General features: G+C 37.1%; 1 protein-coding gene across 18 annotated transcripts in view; it reads right to left on the bottom strand.

Annotated features, from left to right (window-relative positions):
• Window positions 1-18,318, bottom strand: part of LOC129732487 (fasciclin-2) — a 126,419-nt gene that overhangs the window by 15,895 nt on the left and 92,206 nt on the right. For 17 of the 18 annotated variants that reach the window (XM_055693401.1, XM_055693406.1, XM_055693402.1 and 14 more), the window contains 2 exons: window positions 17,021-18,221; window positions 16,739-16,922 (listed from right to left, as the gene is read on the bottom strand). In XM_055693401.1, the coding sequence (XP_055549376.1) occupies window positions 16,739-16,922; window positions 17,021-18,221 (1,385 nt within the window). Of the gene's footprint in view, window positions 1-1,157; window positions 11,353-16,738; window positions 16,923-17,020; window positions 18,222-18,318 lie in introns of those variants that run through there. The other variant, XM_055693414.1, reaches the window with a different exon arrangement.

Consider the following 18,318-nt stretch of genomic DNA (forward strand, 5'->3'; position numbering starts at 1 on the left):
CGTTAAGTTAAACGCTTCTGTTCAATTATAACTTGATTATCCATTTTTTGCCTTTCCAATGATTATTAAGCTGTCATTATTATGCTACTGGATGAAAATGACACCTGTTTGACCATAATTGTTAACATAAATATTGGTTGATTTGCCGATGAAAGCAACAATTATTGATTCCTTTCTATTATTTTCCAAACATAGTTCACATTAGCGCACCGAATTGTCTAGAGATTTTAATGTGATTGTAATGACTGTTTTGATTTGAATACATGAAAAGATAGTTTTAGTTGAAGGGCTGTCGATTTCTTTTTTACAATTTGATGGATTATTATTGTCTACTCGGTAAGTAAACGGAATCGTGCCGTTTTGAACACTTTTTTTCTGTTCAATGGGGGAATGTGTATGTATTGATACATAGTGACTGTGACAGAGTTGATAAAAAAACAATTCGTCAAAAATTTGGTTACAAACGATATAAAACGTAATATTTTTAAATCAACCCATAATTCGTGTCAAAAACTACGTAGAAAGAACTTAAGCGACTTTGTGGAATAAATGTGGTATGAAAAAAACTACTTTTAAGCAGAAGCAATCGAAACAGAGATTGCTACTTTTAATTTATGGGAAGAGTATTCCAAATTACACACTAATTTAAAATTTCGATCGTCGATGGTATAGAGAAATGGATTAATTTTTGTATCAAATTTCAATGAGAGCCGCATGACTTTTTCTAGCATGAGTACGAACATGACCAAATTGTCTGTTACCAAAGAATTCTTTTAACAGAAACTAGTTTTTTCACTAACACTTAAGATAACTGATTTGTTTATTACTTTTGAAAAAAAAAATAGCAGGTGTTGTGTCCAATTTTTTTTCCACTACCCCCAATCCATCGCTCCTATTTCTGTTTACAATTGGATCCGATATTTGAACTAAAACATTGATTCAAGTGAATTGAAAAATGCTATTTTTATTTTCGATTGTGCTTAATAAAGAAACATTCGAACGATTCAATTGATCGAAAGATAATATAAACCATCCACATACCACGTGGACAGATTTTTAACGATTTTAACCCCCCCCCTCCCTCTCCGTGGACAACTGCCCATATAAATTCTAAAAGAATTGTATGAACCGTGAACATTAGCCACACCCCCCCCCCCCCCAGCTGTCCACGTGGTATGTGGATGGCCCCATAGGAATCCTAATCACATTCGTACGAAAACAAAAATAAGGACCAATATTCAGTGTTTTAGAGCTTTTTCCACGTTACAAGAATTTTTTAGGTCTGCCATAAAACTTCAGGAGAATTGAGCAACATTATATTAGGACGAACATTATTTTGTTTAACTTAGCACAAAAAAGTAACCAAGGCTGCCATTTAAATCAGGCAAGTTGAATCAAAACTCGCAATGAGTAAAACTGCCACTTCAGACAGCAACATGTTATGCCGGAGACGGCGACAATGCACATCCATTTGCGTACTTGATAACATTGCGCCGTCCTTGGGATACCATCAATTTAAAACTTCGCTGCCAATTGTCTCCAAACAAATGGCAATTCGTCCCAGGAAACTATTTCGACTGGCAAACTTGTTTCCTAACAATGTTACGGAATTCGCACATACAAAGTGCAGGAAAAAAATCCTGCAGCAGATGTTGCGCTCTATAAATTCGTCACACTTTGAACTCTCACTACTTTGTTCATCCTCTGCTGGTGTTGGATGGCGTCTTTTTCGTCCCGAACCCAACTGTTTCATTTCTATTAGTATATCTTGAGAACCAAGTGGTCAGAAATGCTGTTGTGGTTTTTGATTACTTGTTTATTTGCTCTAACACTGTATGTGGTGAAGAGACAGATAAAAGTTTGCTCCGGACGCAGGCAAACTTTTATCACACTCTGGACCATCTGTTAGGTATAACTTTCCTATTGCTGTTCCATTTGGCAGGAAGTATAATCTGCTAAAATTCTAAGATAAAAAGACAGTAACATGTTGCTAATTGGTATAGTTGGAAATATATCCCAAAACCAAGAGCTAAACTTTCTCCGCAGGGATTATCCTCTTCAGTGTTTTGACCACAATCCAGGTCAACAGCCAGTCTACAATTTGCGTTTGATTGATACAAAGATGATTCAGGTCTTTACAATTTAATAAGATTAAATGTGTTTTAGACTTCGCCTTCCACAACAATATCGTTACGTTGTCGTTGGCCAGGCTCTAGTATAATTAATATGAAACGCTCTATTTCCAAATTTTCACCGTCATTTATTAAACAGTGCAACAATTCTTTGCCTTGGCTTCTATGCATGATTTTTCAATGAAGTTCAATGCGAAAATAAATTTCCCCTAGTTTGAACATGTTTCAACTTAAGGGGCAACTATGGCGCCTTTTTTAATTTTTGAGAAATCGAAAATTTTTGATGTTTTTTCGACGCCATTTTGTTTCAGGACCAAATATCAAAATTCTAAGAGTTTGTCCACATATCAGCATCTTCTTACTCGTCTTTAAAAAAAACAGATCTTAAATCGGACAAAAACTGAGCTCAAAACGGTGATTCTACGAAACCGGTTTTGGCATGGTGTTGGTATATTTCACAAAGCAAAATAATATCGAGTACGTAGAGCATCAATGGTAATGCGTCAATATCTAAAAGTCGTTGTCAAGTTATGTCTTATATTGAGTAAACAAAATTCAGAAATCGAATGGTAGGTGTCTGATCTACGTGAAATGTCAGCAAAACGTCGATTTTGCCCCAATTCCCCTACAATACAAAAATAGGTTTATCTCCACGTTAAATTAACTTATTTGACATCTGTTTAATGTAATATCAAGAGTGTAAGCGAAACTCGAAGATAAAATAACAATTTGGCTTCAAATGATCCTCTCCTTTTTGCGGAGAGGGGGGAATGAATTATCTCAGCGAATCTCCGAATTGGTTCACTGGGACTAGCATATCGTACGATAATTGTTACAATCGACTTAGAGACAAAGTTGACTCACACGCTGAAAAAGATCGAATGTTTATCGCCGATTTTATCGCCGATCACCATCATTAGCTCTAGTGCTAATTGACGGTACGAGGAACGAGATTGCTATAGTAGAACAGTGAAAGCATACACAAAAAGCGGAATAAATAAAAAGCAAGTCGCTTACACTCATGTCGAATTCGTTTCCGCGGTGTAGCAACACTCGGACTACACTTTTTACACTGTAACTGTTTTTTTTTTCATTTTCCAGACTACACTTTTTCTGTCTCTGATTACACTTCTGACACCGACTACACCCGAAAGAAGCAGAGTGTAGTTTCGTAAGTTACCAACACATTTTTTTGTTAGGGAATTAGAATCCGGTACGTTGTCCATTGATGTGAACTTTTATATCCCATTCAATTGCTATACGTGTTCCCTTGTAAAAAACAATGACCACTATCGTTGAGTTATCAGGTACCTGCACAGAACCGCTCCCAGTCAGGTAAAGTATGGTTTATGAAGCCAATCACCTTCCTAGGATTCACAGCCACTGCCAAGAAACCTTGATCTGCGTTTAAATAATGCATCACAACTGCACAGCAGATGTTCCGATCCCTCGCTTTCCTAATTACAAAAGCGACAGATATCATCCTGAACCCGGCCAATGTTCTTTAAATGACATCTACTCGAACAGTGCCCCGTTACTAGGCCAACGTATGTACAAAGAGCTCTTTCGTTGATCTCTAGGAGCTTTTTTGAATGATTCTCGTTTGGTGTTATAAATCATTAAGATTGGGCACACTTTTTGACATCCAACCAATTGGTTATAACCTTTTGTTCCTCCCAGCGTTCAAGCTCCATTTTCACTACACAGTTTGATATACCGCAGAAAGGTTCTGGGCCGATAAACTGTGAGTTAGATCCCTGTTTTGCAAGTTCGACTGCCCTTTCATTCCCACCAATGCCACAATGTCCTGGAACCCAATACAAATTTACTGAGTTTGTTTGACACAGCTGTTGCAATGTGAAAATACATTCCCAGACAATCTTGGATGAAGCATCAAGTGCTTTCAGCGCTGCTTGGCTATCAGAGAAAATACAAATGTATGAATGTTTGTATTTTCTAGTCAGACACACATTCGCACATTCAAGGATTGCAAAAATCTCTGCTTGAAACACTGTTGGCCAGTGTCCCCAACACATTCACACGTATGTGTGAAAACTGGTTTGTTTTGGTTCTCGTTCCACGTGAAAAAATGTCAGGTATTTTTTTCAGCACATTTGCGAGATGGAAATATGAAATGGAAACGAGAGAAAAAGACGATGGCGATAATGACCAAAACAAAACAAATTGACAGATATCCCTATTATTACGCATACCAATGCAACTACACTGAATGAGTTTTTTCTAAGCTCTAGTCTAAGTTTAGTCTGGAAGCTACGCCGCAAATACGAATAAGACTAACTAAGATATTCACATTTTTCACTTTTTGCATAGTAAGCTAGGTAATGCTATAATCTTGCGATTTGTGGCAAGTAATCGTTGAAAATAGAGACTGTGTTATAGTTAAAGAGATACGCAAAGAGAAAAGCAGTAAATAATGCAACCCTTTTCTATCGAGGCCCGCCACAAAAGACAATCAGCATGAATGTCGCAGTAGCATTTCAGAACCCAGTGCCCTTCAGGCATACAGGAAAAAAAAACTTTGCTAATATTGTATTTAAAACAATTCTGGCAACAGCATTTAATTTCACATGATTTTTCATACCCACTAGAAAGTGTAATGAAATTTCGAATCTTCATAAGGATATATTACTGAGTTTCAATGCTTGTTCCATCACATACATACATTTTTTCAATTTTCAATGTATCACTCATACCTAATACGAGCATAACGAACACATTTTTCGTTTAAACCATAATTGCATAATCGCACAAAATTTATACTGATCGCAGCCAGGGTTAATATCAAAATATCGTTGACACTCTTGAGTGAAAGTGAAAAAAAAGCATCCATAAACGTTATTTTTTACAATCCTTTCAGAGTTCTCCCTTCCCGCTCTTTGCATGGAAGTGAACTGTCAAAACCAGTGATGGCATGAACTCGTGCAAAGTTGAACTGAGTAACACTTTTCCAAATTTGAATCCAACTTGAATCTGCTTTCTCTCGATAGTTTGAGTTTTTTTGCACCGCACACTCTGATCGATTGAGTTTAAATGCGTGCAATGCATGTAGTGCACGATGTATCCAACGATGCAGGCGATGATGTGACGCGATGAGTTTTGTTTTTAGATCAAATTATTGCTTTCAAAGCACAATGCAACAAACTGTTGCAGCAAACGCGGTTCGAATTTCATCGCAATTCGATTTTTATGCAATTGTTGTAATGCAGGATTCAAACTCAAATCTAACTCAAGTGTAATGCACTGTAAGTAGGGTTTACGTGCAAACCGAAAATAAATGTGCAAGCAAGTTTTAAAACTCACTTGGATACGAGTACAAAGTCACACTGCTTACTCTGGTCAAAACACCTCATTATATTTCATGCGATGGAAGCAAGACAACAAAATCAGTTTATCAGTTAACGAAGATTGTCAAGGTATCGGTCAGTGTCAGTGAAAAAGTGTTTCGGTGAGGTTTATTTTGGTTGAGTGGACTGTTTGTTTTTATTTTTCTCTTTGAAGTGAAGATCATTTGGTTGGATTTGTCGTCAAATTTTATTCCGTAACCGTGAACGATGCGCGCGATCTATTTCATCTGAGTATAACAGCACGTTACTAGGACGAAAATCTAGTGTATCTGAAAGAGTGCTGCGATAATTGAAAGTGAAAATTGAAAATGATTGGCTGTAATTTTCGAAGAATTTTGCTGGGGATAATGACTTTTATCAGCACTGATCGCAACACACATTCTGTACGAAAAGTAACACGCATGAGTTTGTTTACTTTGCAAACTTGGTCTCGATTTGACGGTTCACTTGGAGTTTTTGACCTCACCCTTTGCGTATTTTTTTATAACACCGTCCGTAGTTGAGAAGTTTTATATTGACGCTGTAATTAACGAAACAGAGTGAAAGAGAAGGGAATCGCTCATAGTTATTTAGATCTTTTTTAAAAAGTTACGCGAGATTTTTTCGATAAACAAATCTGAAAATGACATAACATGTATACCGTCAGTCGGGGTGAGATTGTGCCAATGTAGGTGAGGTTGTGCCACCCAACCCTTGACTTCTCAGCCATTTTTTTCGGGCCAGAAGGCTAGTCTTTTTTCGTGCAGTATACAAGGAAACTTAATGAAACAAGTTTGATCTTGTGATCGCCATGAGATGGCTGACAAACAATTGGTTTGAATGGCACAATCTCACACCGGCTTACGGTAATTGAATGTTTGAAAAACACTTAAAGCAAATATAACTAGTTAGAATTAGAAACTAGAAGTAGTTTAAATTTCTTTATGTACCAATTTGTGGTGTTTTTTTTTTCATATTAAAAAATATTTTACAAGTAATAGTTGTACATTTTGACATATATGTACTAGTATTTTTTTTAAAATCATTATCTGGACGTTGATCGGCGCGCTTCTAAAGAGCCTTTTGCTATTCCAAAGCATCGTTCTGCCTTTCCAAATGCGTTCAGAATTAAAACATTATTTTAATTCGCCTTTAGAGCGGATCTTCCAACGTACTTGAATTCGAAAAAAAAGTTCATTTAAACAAAATCCCTTCCCTAAAGTGTTGATTCCTAAAAAAATCTCGATCGAAAGCATAATCGCTGTCTGTCCCGTTTGCCAGCGATGCAAGTGTTTCCACTCCGGCAGGTTTCAATTCCTGCCGTTTAATTACTCTTGAAAACTGCTGTACCCATAAGTGAAGCAGCAAAAAAAAAATGAACTGCACTTAAAGTAAATGGTTTGGAATACTGTTGCTGCTGCAAAATGTTACGAAAATAACATTACGCTCACAATAGCGGCAAGCTCCAGAAAATTTTTAAGATGATAACTATATTGACTATCCGATTGGATGTGTTGGGTCCAAATTGTGTAACCGTACTCAAGTTGTTCCGGTACTCTGAACGTAGAACGAAAAGTATAACAATATTTGCAAATTGTATACTACACATTTGATGAACGAAACGGAGTGTTTGCTTCGAAAAAATTAACTACACGGTGACAAAAAAGTCCGGTCACACTTTTTTGGGGTCGCCTGAAGCCTACACGTTGCATCTCTCTGGTGCCATCTATGTGTCATATGAAAGGGTTAACTTTGCTGCCCAAAGTGGCAGAGTTTCGTTTCTGTGCAGTTTGTTTACATTGAGTTGTGAGCCATGGCAGAGTTAAGAGCAGCTGTTATCGCTGAATATGTGAAAGGGTACAAACCGGGACACATATTCAAACACCTAAAACCGCTCGGAATTAACCGGAAATTCGTGTACCGGACCATAAATCGGTACCTAGAGACCGGAGGCAACGAGGACAAGGCACGATCTGGACGACCAAGGTCTGTGAGAACTCCAAGGCTGAAAAAGATTATACGAGACCGAATTCGCCGGAATCCCGCCCAATCTGCACGGAAGCTGGCCAGGAACCTTGAAATGAACCGAGAATCAATCCGCCTGCTTCTGCGCAAGGATTTAAAACCAAAGCTACAAAGGACAAGAGGTACCAACGGTCGCGGGAGTTGCTCGGTTGGCGCACAGATGACGAGATTATTTTTTCGGACGAGAAGCTGTTCGTTTTGGAGCAAACAGTCAATCGCCAAAATGATCGAGTTTGGAGTGTGAGCCTCCAGCGAGCTCCTGCGGACAAGCTGAACGTTTCCCGGTTCCAAAATAAGACGTCAGTGATGGTTTGGGGAGCTATTTGCAAGAGAAGTAAACTGCCTCTTATTTTTATCGATAAAGGGGTCAAAACCAACGCAGCGTACTACCTGAACACGGTTTTGAATAAAAATGTTCTGCCTCGAGCTGAACTATTGTTTGAAGACGATTACTACTGCTTCCAGCAAGATGGCGCCTTATCCCACACCGCAAAGGTTGTTCAGGCGTGGTGTGAGGAAAACTTGACCGATTTCATTTCGAAGAATGAATGGCCTCCGTCGTCTCCGGATCTGAATCCACTGGATTATTTCGTGTGGGGATACATGATGTCGAAGTTGAACGACTATAAAATAACGAATTTGAATCAATTCAAGCGAGTTATCAGGAAAATCTGGGACGATATGCCGTTGGAGCACGTGCGCGCCGCTTGCGACGACTTTCCGAGACGTCTGAAGCTGGTTCGATCAGAGAAAGGTAGTGTAATTCCGAGATATCGTCTGTGAAGTATCTTTATGAATTACTGAATAAAGCTATGAAAGCCAGATTCTGATTTTCTTCTTATTCTTTGAAATATTGAGATTTTCCTGTGTGATCGGACTTTTTTGTCACCCTGTATGATTGAGTGGCAACAAACAGCACTGATGAGAAAGCAATACATGAAGCCTGAGCTCGGACAAATTTATCAATCAGAGAATATTTGTGTTGGTAATCAATTCAACGTGATAAGAAAGTGAGCTGTCATAAACCATTAAAAAAAAACATCATAAAAGTCCCAGGACTCTAGCGAGCAATGTAGAGAAAAATATCTCAAGGTCTCAAGCAGTGCATTATTTGGACAGCTAATTACGAAGCTGGTTTCCGGTAAACGACTATTGTACTGTTTCAGTTTCTCTAAAATACCAAAGCTACCAAAGTTCAAAAAACATGCTTTATAACTAAACAAAGCAAGAATAATAACTTATATTCGCAGGGAAAAGAATTTTCAAAATTTATACCGCCATACATTCATTTTATTCACTGTTGAATTTCTATAACCATATTCATTACTTCAAAGAAAACTCACATTTTCCCGACATCATTAGTAAAAAACATTAGCAACACATGCATTTTACTATTTGAAAATTGAAAATCGAACTGCTGATTGAATGTTGAATTTTTTTTTCGACAACACAAAGTTCATACATCTTAATGCATCGGTTGTGCACCGGGCGCAATGCAATACCACTAAGTATGTTTTGTCACGTGAATAACAGATAAAATACATAAATTAAAATTATTATTTAATTTCAATGCCGAGAGGACTATAAAGATGAACTGAGACGTATTTAAAACAAGGGTAAATGTGGTTGTATACGTGACTGTTTCTATAATTGTGATATTTACATCAATTATGGCAATCTACCGATATATACAAATGTGAAAGATACTTCTGTTTAGGAGATTGATGCAACGTTTTATAACAATTTACTATAATCGATGAAAACTGTTTTATTGATTTCGGTACGATTTTCATTATCTAAATTCGGTTTTAACATCAACACTGAAAGTATTGTTCGTAAATCGATATCTATCCTTACACTAGAACAAAGTAAATTATTTTTGTACAAAACTAAAATAATTCATATTATTGCAGTCTTGATGAGCTCCGCAGTATATCTTTCACAGACGTTTTCACATGCATTATTATCATTCCCAACTTTTAATAAAGTTCCAAAACTATATTATCTACGGTATTTCAATGAGAACGCTTCGCTCAACTTAATCTGACTTACTAACCTACCTATTCATGTGCAACGAGTTGCTAACGTCTAATATAAATAATTAAGATACAATCTGGTACCACGATCTAATGAAGCTCACAATAATTAAATACACTAGCTAACTCTAATTAACTTATACTCCGATGCGAGAATTGATTTTCGTGTCTAACAAAAGGGAGCGATGATTTTCGACATTTTCAGTTTCAGTTTTACTATATGTTTCCTAACAAACCAAAAACATTTTCCGGGGCAAAACGGTTGATTGTGTAGAATATGATATTGGGATAAAAAAATATCCTTGGTATTGTATGCTGCTAACTTTTCCAACTACAGAAAACTAGTGCAGCTTTCGGAAACTTTTGAAGTGAGAAAATTTTCAACTTCAACAGTTTATTAAATCGTCAGTGTAATAGTGCATTTGGCGGAACCGTTCTACATTTTGAAAATGTCAGATTGGTCTACTGTTATCAGCAGTCTTACTTATAATGACACGCGACTCAGACGATACACATTGCTTTCAACTTTTTAGAAACAATATGTATTTTTAGGGTGGAAAATTTATTGCTTGTCCTAGAAATGTATGGTTTTAAAAATCATAAATACATGAGTTTTCATTCAATGTTCTGCTTTCTCCAATTAAGCTAATTTGCCTCGTCTAGTTCAGTTGATTTTATCTGATTGTATGTTGTCACCACACATTTCTTGTTACCAGTTTTTTTGCAGTTATGCAATTTATAAAGTAACTATTGATTGTTAAGTGTAAAAGATTACACTTCTTTTTGGTTTTTGTTCTGCATTCCTACACGAAACAACAAATATCGCATTATAAATCGGCTAGATTTTCACGTTTCATGCGAGTTTCAAACGCATAAATGACGCGTTGATTTCACAATACCATTAGATGTCTAGCCACAAGCATTCCAAGCAATCCTTTCGTGGGTTGCGTGAAAGCCTGCAATGTACTTTCAAAAATTAATGCAATGCGGTCTGCGATAAAGGAGAAGTAAAAATTAATTTTCCCTGTTATTTGCATTCCACTATTCCGTTGATTCATGTCCTACTCATTTACATTCACGGTTGCTGCTTTACCAAGCACAACTTTTCGCCGCTGATTTCCTGTAGACTTTCGAGCTAGTTTTTTTTTTCTCTACTTCCTGCGGTGGTGATATTTAGTATACTCGTTCAGTTTTAATGTCCCTTATAGCAGCCCAACTCCAGAAATTGGTAAGTAGAATTGCATTCCAGTGCGCTGTTACTTACATTCGATTGCATTATTGTTCCGTTGCCTTTTTACAGTCTGAACACATCGTTTGGCATTAAAACGGTTATTGATTTCGTTTCTAATTGATATTTTACGGTGGATGCCTTGTTGCAGCACTTAACTAAGATAAAAACTGTTCGGTTTGGTCATTTACTTTTTGCTCTGCTATGGTCGGAGGCTGTCTCTGCCCTGTACCTACTGTGAAAAGTTCGATGGTTGACGATGTAAGGACGAGAAAACTCGAAAACACATTTTCTCCACGATTTCTTGCCTGTCGGTCTCTTGTTTGCTGTTACTGCTAGGTACTGCTGACGCCGGTTCTGGATACAAAACAATGGCATAGCGAAGAATTTTTTTTTCTGTTTCTCCGTCACTCTGTTTTGTCTCTCTCTCACACACACACATACATACAATACAAACTCGCGCGCTCACATTGACTCTTACGATCGTCGTTGATGGATTGAATTAAACGTGGCTGTCAACATCAATCCCGTTATGATTGATGACCAATGTACGGAGCGCGAATTGCCACTGGCGTAGTAATAATTTCCTAGACGAGAGCAATTGGGAAGATACAAAGAGAAAAAAGAAGAACGAGAGAAGAACAAACAAGAAACATACAAGGAGGATAGTTTTGTATTGATCTTGGCTTTTGTTAACGAGAGAGTGGTAATTGCGCGTGATGTTTAATTTGTTTTCATCCCGTGACATGTAAATCGATTTTTAAATGATTTTTTGGCTCTCATTTGGCTATTGTTAGTGAGTTTAAACTAGCAAAGTTATCGTTTCTACTTTATTCGAAATAAAGTTTTGACCATCAACATTTGTTATAGACGTTGATGTCCAAAATTTTATTTTAAATAAAGTAGAAAGTTTTACTAACTCTGGACATATCAAATCACTTGTTGTTTCTCCAAAAAAAAAAAAAAATTGTAAAAATAACTATAAATAATGCAATATATTCAAAATTACATTTTGGTTTTCCTTCCTGGTCAAAGAAAAAACATGCGTATAACAGAAACAATGTTTTTCTGCGAAGATAGTGGAATTGTAGTTATTGTAAAAACTATACGCGATAAAAACATTTTTCGAGAAAAAACTTGATATCCTAAAACTCTTTTTTAGATTTTTCCATGCAAAAAATTCAGTAACCTTTGATACACAGGCCAACCATTGAAAATAGTGAAAAAATAAAAAAGTCGTTTGCAACAAAAAAATATCAGGATAAAAATCTATTTTAAGTCTTATTATTTTCAGGAGCGTTCAGTGGTGTCATACAACTTTGCTGAAGAAATCGTATTAACCGGTCGTAGAAATATTTTTTATCATCAATACTCAATAGACTTGGCGCAAACACAATTCCTAAACTTGAAGTTTCGGACTTTGTGTTGACGTAATCAAACATTTTCTGCACCGAGTCTATTGAGGAGAAACGGTATAGGAGCCAAAAATAGACGACTTCGAATTTTAAAACAGATCGTCATGTTTGCAATTCGAAGTCGGCCATTTCTGGCACCTAAACCGTTTCAACCTAAGGCTCAAAAAATATGTCTAGCATCTAAACTGACTGAGCTTTTAGGTACACATTTTAAAAAATTTTGTTTGAAAAACCTAATTTCTTCGGTGTACCTATATATTTTTCGGAGAGCGAAAATTGTTATCTGCAACTTCGACACTGACATTACACCGATCAAATAAAAAATTTTTACCCTTTTTTCATCAACTTTTTTAACAAATCAGTCTAAATCAAAAAAGTACCAGGAATGACATAACAGGAACATCTGTGCAAAGTTTCAGCCAGATCAAAAACGGCTGCGCGTTTTTGTAACATACAAATAATGACGAAAAATTATTTACAATAATTCGACATTTTGATATTTGAGGATTGTTAAATTGGTAAATGTAATTGGGATTGTAAAGGGGGACCCTACTCTAGAAGTTCGAAAACTAATGAATTTTTGTAATCTTTTTTTTGGGATATTTAGAGAAAGGCTAAGTGTTGGGGTATTTTTGCTATTGATTGAAGTATATTTCAAGATGTGTTTTGCATGTCGTGGACTACATTTAGGTGAATATTACACTGTTGACAGCGGTTTTCACGAAACCATCACACTTAAAATAAAACACCGAATTCGGTAAAATTTTACCGGAATCTCAACAGCTGAACGTTCGGTGAAATCTTCGGTGTTTACGAAAATTACCGAACAGTTTGTGAAACCACCAACCGAGTGGTCGGTAATTTTCGCAGGTTTTTGGTAATGTTCCAAACCGAGCAGCCAGTAAAATTTACCGAAAGAAACTTGAAAAATGAACAAAAATAACGAACGCACCTGTAAAAAAGACCGGTGGCAGAAAAAGTCGGTTATAAATAAGCCTGCCGGTACCGTCTAAAATCCAACTAAATTAACCAGATTACTTACGAAAAATGCTAGCGACTCGTACATCCATTAACACTTTCCAAATTATAAATATCCTATGTTTACGCACAACAATTAAAACAAATCAGCAGCACCAGTAGAAAATATTCGCGTCTTGCACGATTGCACGTATGAGAAAAATGGCCACCACATTCACAATTTGGCATTTTCACTGGTTGTTCGGTAAAAAGTTACACAAATTTCGGTAAATGTAAAATTAAGCCAATATTTCAGTAACAGTTAACAGAATTATGGTAAAACTTACAGATCTCACAGAACAGTCGTTAATTTGATGCTTTTTTGCAGGAATACCGGTATTATTACACTTTACCGATGGATTATTGTAAAAAAAATTACCGAACGACTTTTTTTGGATTAAGTGTGATGTTTTCTCAACTGGTGGTACGTTTTTCTTAGCATCTACTGAATCGATGTGGCTGAAATTTTTTAGCATGTAAAAATCGATTATCCAACTTGTTATAAAACCGTTTTTGATATCTGAATTTCTCAATGTTTTATGAATTTTTAAATAGTTATTTTTCATGAAAAAAAAATTTGTTTTACTCAAATGACCATTGGCTATTTCTGGAATTTTTAGAAACGGCTATGTAACAAGTTAGATAAGTTATTTTTACACGCTAAAAAAAATTCCAGCCAAATCGGTATAGTAGATGCTGAGAAAAACGTACCAATAGTTGAAAAATATGATTTCGAGAGAAACGCTGCCAACAGCGTAATACTCACAATATTTGTATCGAGGACATGCTGAATACATCTCCAAAAAAACCTTAATCTATAACCAAAATACCCGAACACATCACTATACTTCAATCATCTGAAAAAAATTATGAAAATTTATTATTTTTCGACTTTCCAGAGTAGGGTCCTCCCTTAAGGTAATAAAATATATCTTCGAGAAATAGAGCCTTCCCATGTCGGTCGGTGTTTCGCATTTCACAATCAGCTAGCCAATCGAATCCTTCTAGTACATCATCAATTGAACGTCGGGGATGAAAATTAACAGATTAAACATCGCGTGGAATAACCACAACAAAAAGAAATTGTTTAATACCAGGCCGGTGCTGTTTGAACGGCTAACATACTCTGAGGGCTTAACAAGGCAGGAAAAGATAGATGATGCTGCCCTAAAGAGGAGTACTAATTTTCAACACCCGTTACGGTTCCAGAACTAAGTGAGAGTGGGTTTAGGCGATTGATTGGTTAACTATGCGTGTTTGTGTGCGAGTAGGTTGTCTGAAAACTGTGATGGTGTTAGTGGGTGATTTCAAAATAAGCACTTTCGATAAATTCTACTCGTCTGTGTATCGATGCTACGCGGGGGTTTATTTCAGATGATTGATGAGCTTTTCCATTTCTATGACAAAATGAAAAATTTATGAAAACGAAAGCCGTTCTGCTAACGACGAAAAGATGAGAATCGATTAGGATTCAATGCCTCACCGCTTTTTCGATGAAAGTGATGCTGCAAAATCTAATGAGATCCGAAAGCTGTCGTTCAATATTAAAAGTTACTCCCTGTGGTTAACTGCATCGAATAAAGTCGTTTCACTTTCACCGTAATATACTCAAAATGAATTTCAAGGCAGGCAACTGTTATTGATTTGTTTCACATCTCTTGAAATCCTAACATAATTCATCAGCAAATTGCGAGCTACATGATGCATGACGGTTTTAATCTATTGCCAAATCGATGCGTGTAAATAATGCACTGGTAGCTTCATTAAACGTTATGCACACAATCGACAATTTAATACGACATTTCCGCTTGATTAAAACCAATTAAAATGAACTCGCTTAATGCCCTCATCGTATCTGCCGGTGAAAGGTTTCGGTAAAATGTTTCTCTGCTCCGGGGTATGCTATAACAAACAAAAATAATCGTTCGCTGGATGCTGTGCAGTTAAAAATTCTGACAGATAGAGCAGTTATTATTCGAAATTATAACCTTAAATTTCCAATGAATTTAATTAATGATATCCTGTCATAAGGAAAAAGAAAACCTTTTCAAAAGGGTTTGAAATTTGAAAACTATCGATTATTAAATTTTGTTTCGCATGTTACGCTAAAGACTAAATGTATAATACTAGTCTACAGTTGTTCATAAATTGAACACACTCTAACTTGAATTTATCTGCTGTCCTATAAGACCCCTAATGTAGCGGAATTAATGAAATGATACATTACGAAGCTAAACTGTAGATATGCATCAACGAGCAGCGATTAGTGTTAACTATCAGTGTTATGGCTCGTTGCATATATTACTGTCATAAGTTTCGGAAATTCTATAGGCACATGATAATTTTGCATCCAGTAAGTCTTGGTTGTAAAAGAGTCGTAGTCGCAGAAAGGGCGGAAATAAATGTCACCAAAAGTTCAACACAACATCAAATGTGGATACACTCAAGTTGAAAGGTGAAGTGAGCAAAACATATTTTTGCAACGGATAACCCAAGAGGAGACCGGAAACTGTACAATTAGATACATCGTATAACATAGGCATGAAAGGATTTGAGACTAGCGCAGAAAGCCGCTGTGAACATGGTGTGGGTGGCATTCAGAAGGATGTTCCAATTAACATACATGAGACATTCTAAATTAGCATTGATAAACAGACGGCAATTTTGCTCTTCGTTTTTTTGGTCTGTTGTGTCAGAATTTTCGACGTTTATTGCTTTCAGTATGTATATCACCAATTGAAAATGAGGCGTGTTCCTTATGAAGTATTTCTAAGTTGAATGTTATCTTCTTATTTCGAACTTATACGACAATAAATTATATCTAGAACTAAGATAAAATTGAAAAATCTAATTAATACTATTCCGACAAGTTTAACTTACTAAATGAAACGTAGAAAACTGAAGAAAAATTGTATTCGATGCAAGAAAAAACCTAGTACGTAAACGATTATGTATATTGCTAATCTGATATTGGTTAGCATTTATTCAAGCGCGCGATTTCTTTACCGTTTATCCAATGCTTGCCAATGGAATGCTTTCTATTTTATCGCCAATCGCATCGAATGATTCAATTGATTTGTAAAATAATAATAAACGTAATTATAGAGCAATTTTTTGGAAAAAACAATAAAGGCAAGCCAAATTGTATACAAAGGAAATAGATAGTAGACAACAGCAAAAAGTCATATAAAAATATAGATGTTCACAGATAAGCTAGGCAAGAGTGTCTGTGCGATGTAATTTATCTAAGCTGTAAAAGCGTCAATATGTGAACCATCATTGGTGCGACAAACCGCTCCACTAATATGCTTCGTACGGTTCTCATATTAATTGTTCACACCCTGCTGTGATTAAGTCACGTAAAAGATCGACAGTGGTGAATATTAGAAGCGATAAATGAACACAAAACTACACACAGAGTAAACAAACAACAGTAGAACATCTGTAGGCTGGGATGCGAAGCTGCCAGCGCCGGCTGGTGGATAACCAAATCCAGCCGAGTAAACGTTATATAAGCTGCCAAGGGATTTGTTGGACTCACCTCGGGCAGTCTTCAGCAGCAGGTGAGCTGGTTTCGAGAATCCTATGGCATTGTGTGCCATCAGCTCTATCCGGTAGTAGGTATCGGCCTGCAAATCACGCAACTCGTAGTGCGTCGCCGTCGGTATGTCCTCCTCGATGCAGGCACCTTCCAGTTCCGTCCAAACACCGTTTATTTTCGAACCCTATGGGGAAAGGAGAACGTCCAAAAATTATTTAGGAAAAAAACGGAGACATAAGATAGTGCAATTGCAATTCATAATTACATAACCTCAACACTTACCGGACAGTACTTTACCCGATAGAACGAAATGGGTTCTCCGTTGTCTACGGGTACATTCCACCGTAGCTCGAAATGATCGGCGTACGGGGAAGCCACGATGGCATCTTCTTCCTCGTCCTCTTCCTGAATTGGGGTGTGCAGTGTTTTCGGGGTTTCCGGCTCGGATCGTTTAGGTGTCGAATGTGTAACGTATGCCGACCACTGTCCGAGCCCGACAACATTTCTTGCCGCAAAGCGGAAACTGTAAGACGTCTGTGGCCTAAGTCCTTCCACGATATAAGGACTGTCCGGTGACCAAGTTCGATTGATAGCGTTATTCCAGTCGGGGTTAAATTCTTCTTTGTACTGCACAGAAAGAGCAGTGATTGGTAAACCTTTCTCTACCGCTGGTGGTATAATATCGAACGTCATCGAGGTTGCGCTTACTGAACGTGGTTTAGCTTGTGCAATTGCATCTGGAATGCGTGCTTCACGAAGTTCCATGATGTGCTCACTGCGACCCAGACGGTTTGTTGCCACGCATTTATAGCTAGAATAGTATCGCGAATCCAGAGGTGAAATGATTAAATCACTTCGTACGCCATGGTCCATAATTCGCATATTCTGATCGTATAAGTCAGAAATACGACGATCGTTCCAGCGCCATTCAATAGTGGCATTGGGAATTGCCTGAGCAAAACAACTCAGATTGGCAGGACGTTGTTCCCACGTGAAAACCGGTGGTAACAGTTTCATATGGTCGAAATTAGGTTTGTACTCAACTGTAATATGACCTACTTTGTACGCTACATCCCCTGGATTTCTGGCTATACAATCATATAAACCATCATCCGTCCGGGTTAGTTTGGAAATTCTTAAGCTACCAATGGTTTCACTAGTCTCTGTGTTAGTGTCCATATCCAGCACAATACGATCATCACTGACTTGCAAACCAACTGAGTATTCCTCAGTCGTTCCAAATCGTCGGAATGTAATTTCTGGTGGTGGTCTACCGAAAGCTCTGCATGCAAAGACAGCTTCATCATTCTCAGGTACGGTAATGTTCATAAACTCTATGATTTTTGGACGAATAAGCACATTAAGCCGGGTGGTTGATTCAGAAATTCCCGCGGCATTCTTAGCAACACATGAATACGTATCGTGATCATCTTTATTCACTCGACTTATATCCAGTTGACCGGTTATTGGATTTACTGAAAACCTAATAAGAGTGAAAAACAAACGCGTTAGATAGGTTTCAAGCATGCGGATTCAAAACATTTCCAAATACCCAGTTATAAAAAACCGTGACATGCACG

This window comes from Wyeomyia smithii, chromosome 3 (assembly GCF_029784165.1).
Source record: "Wyeomyia smithii strain HCP4-BCI-WySm-NY-G18 chromosome 3, ASM2978416v1, whole genome shotgun sequence".
NCBI classification, from domain to species: domain Eukaryota; kingdom Metazoa; phylum Arthropoda; class Insecta; order Diptera; family Culicidae; genus Wyeomyia; species Wyeomyia smithii.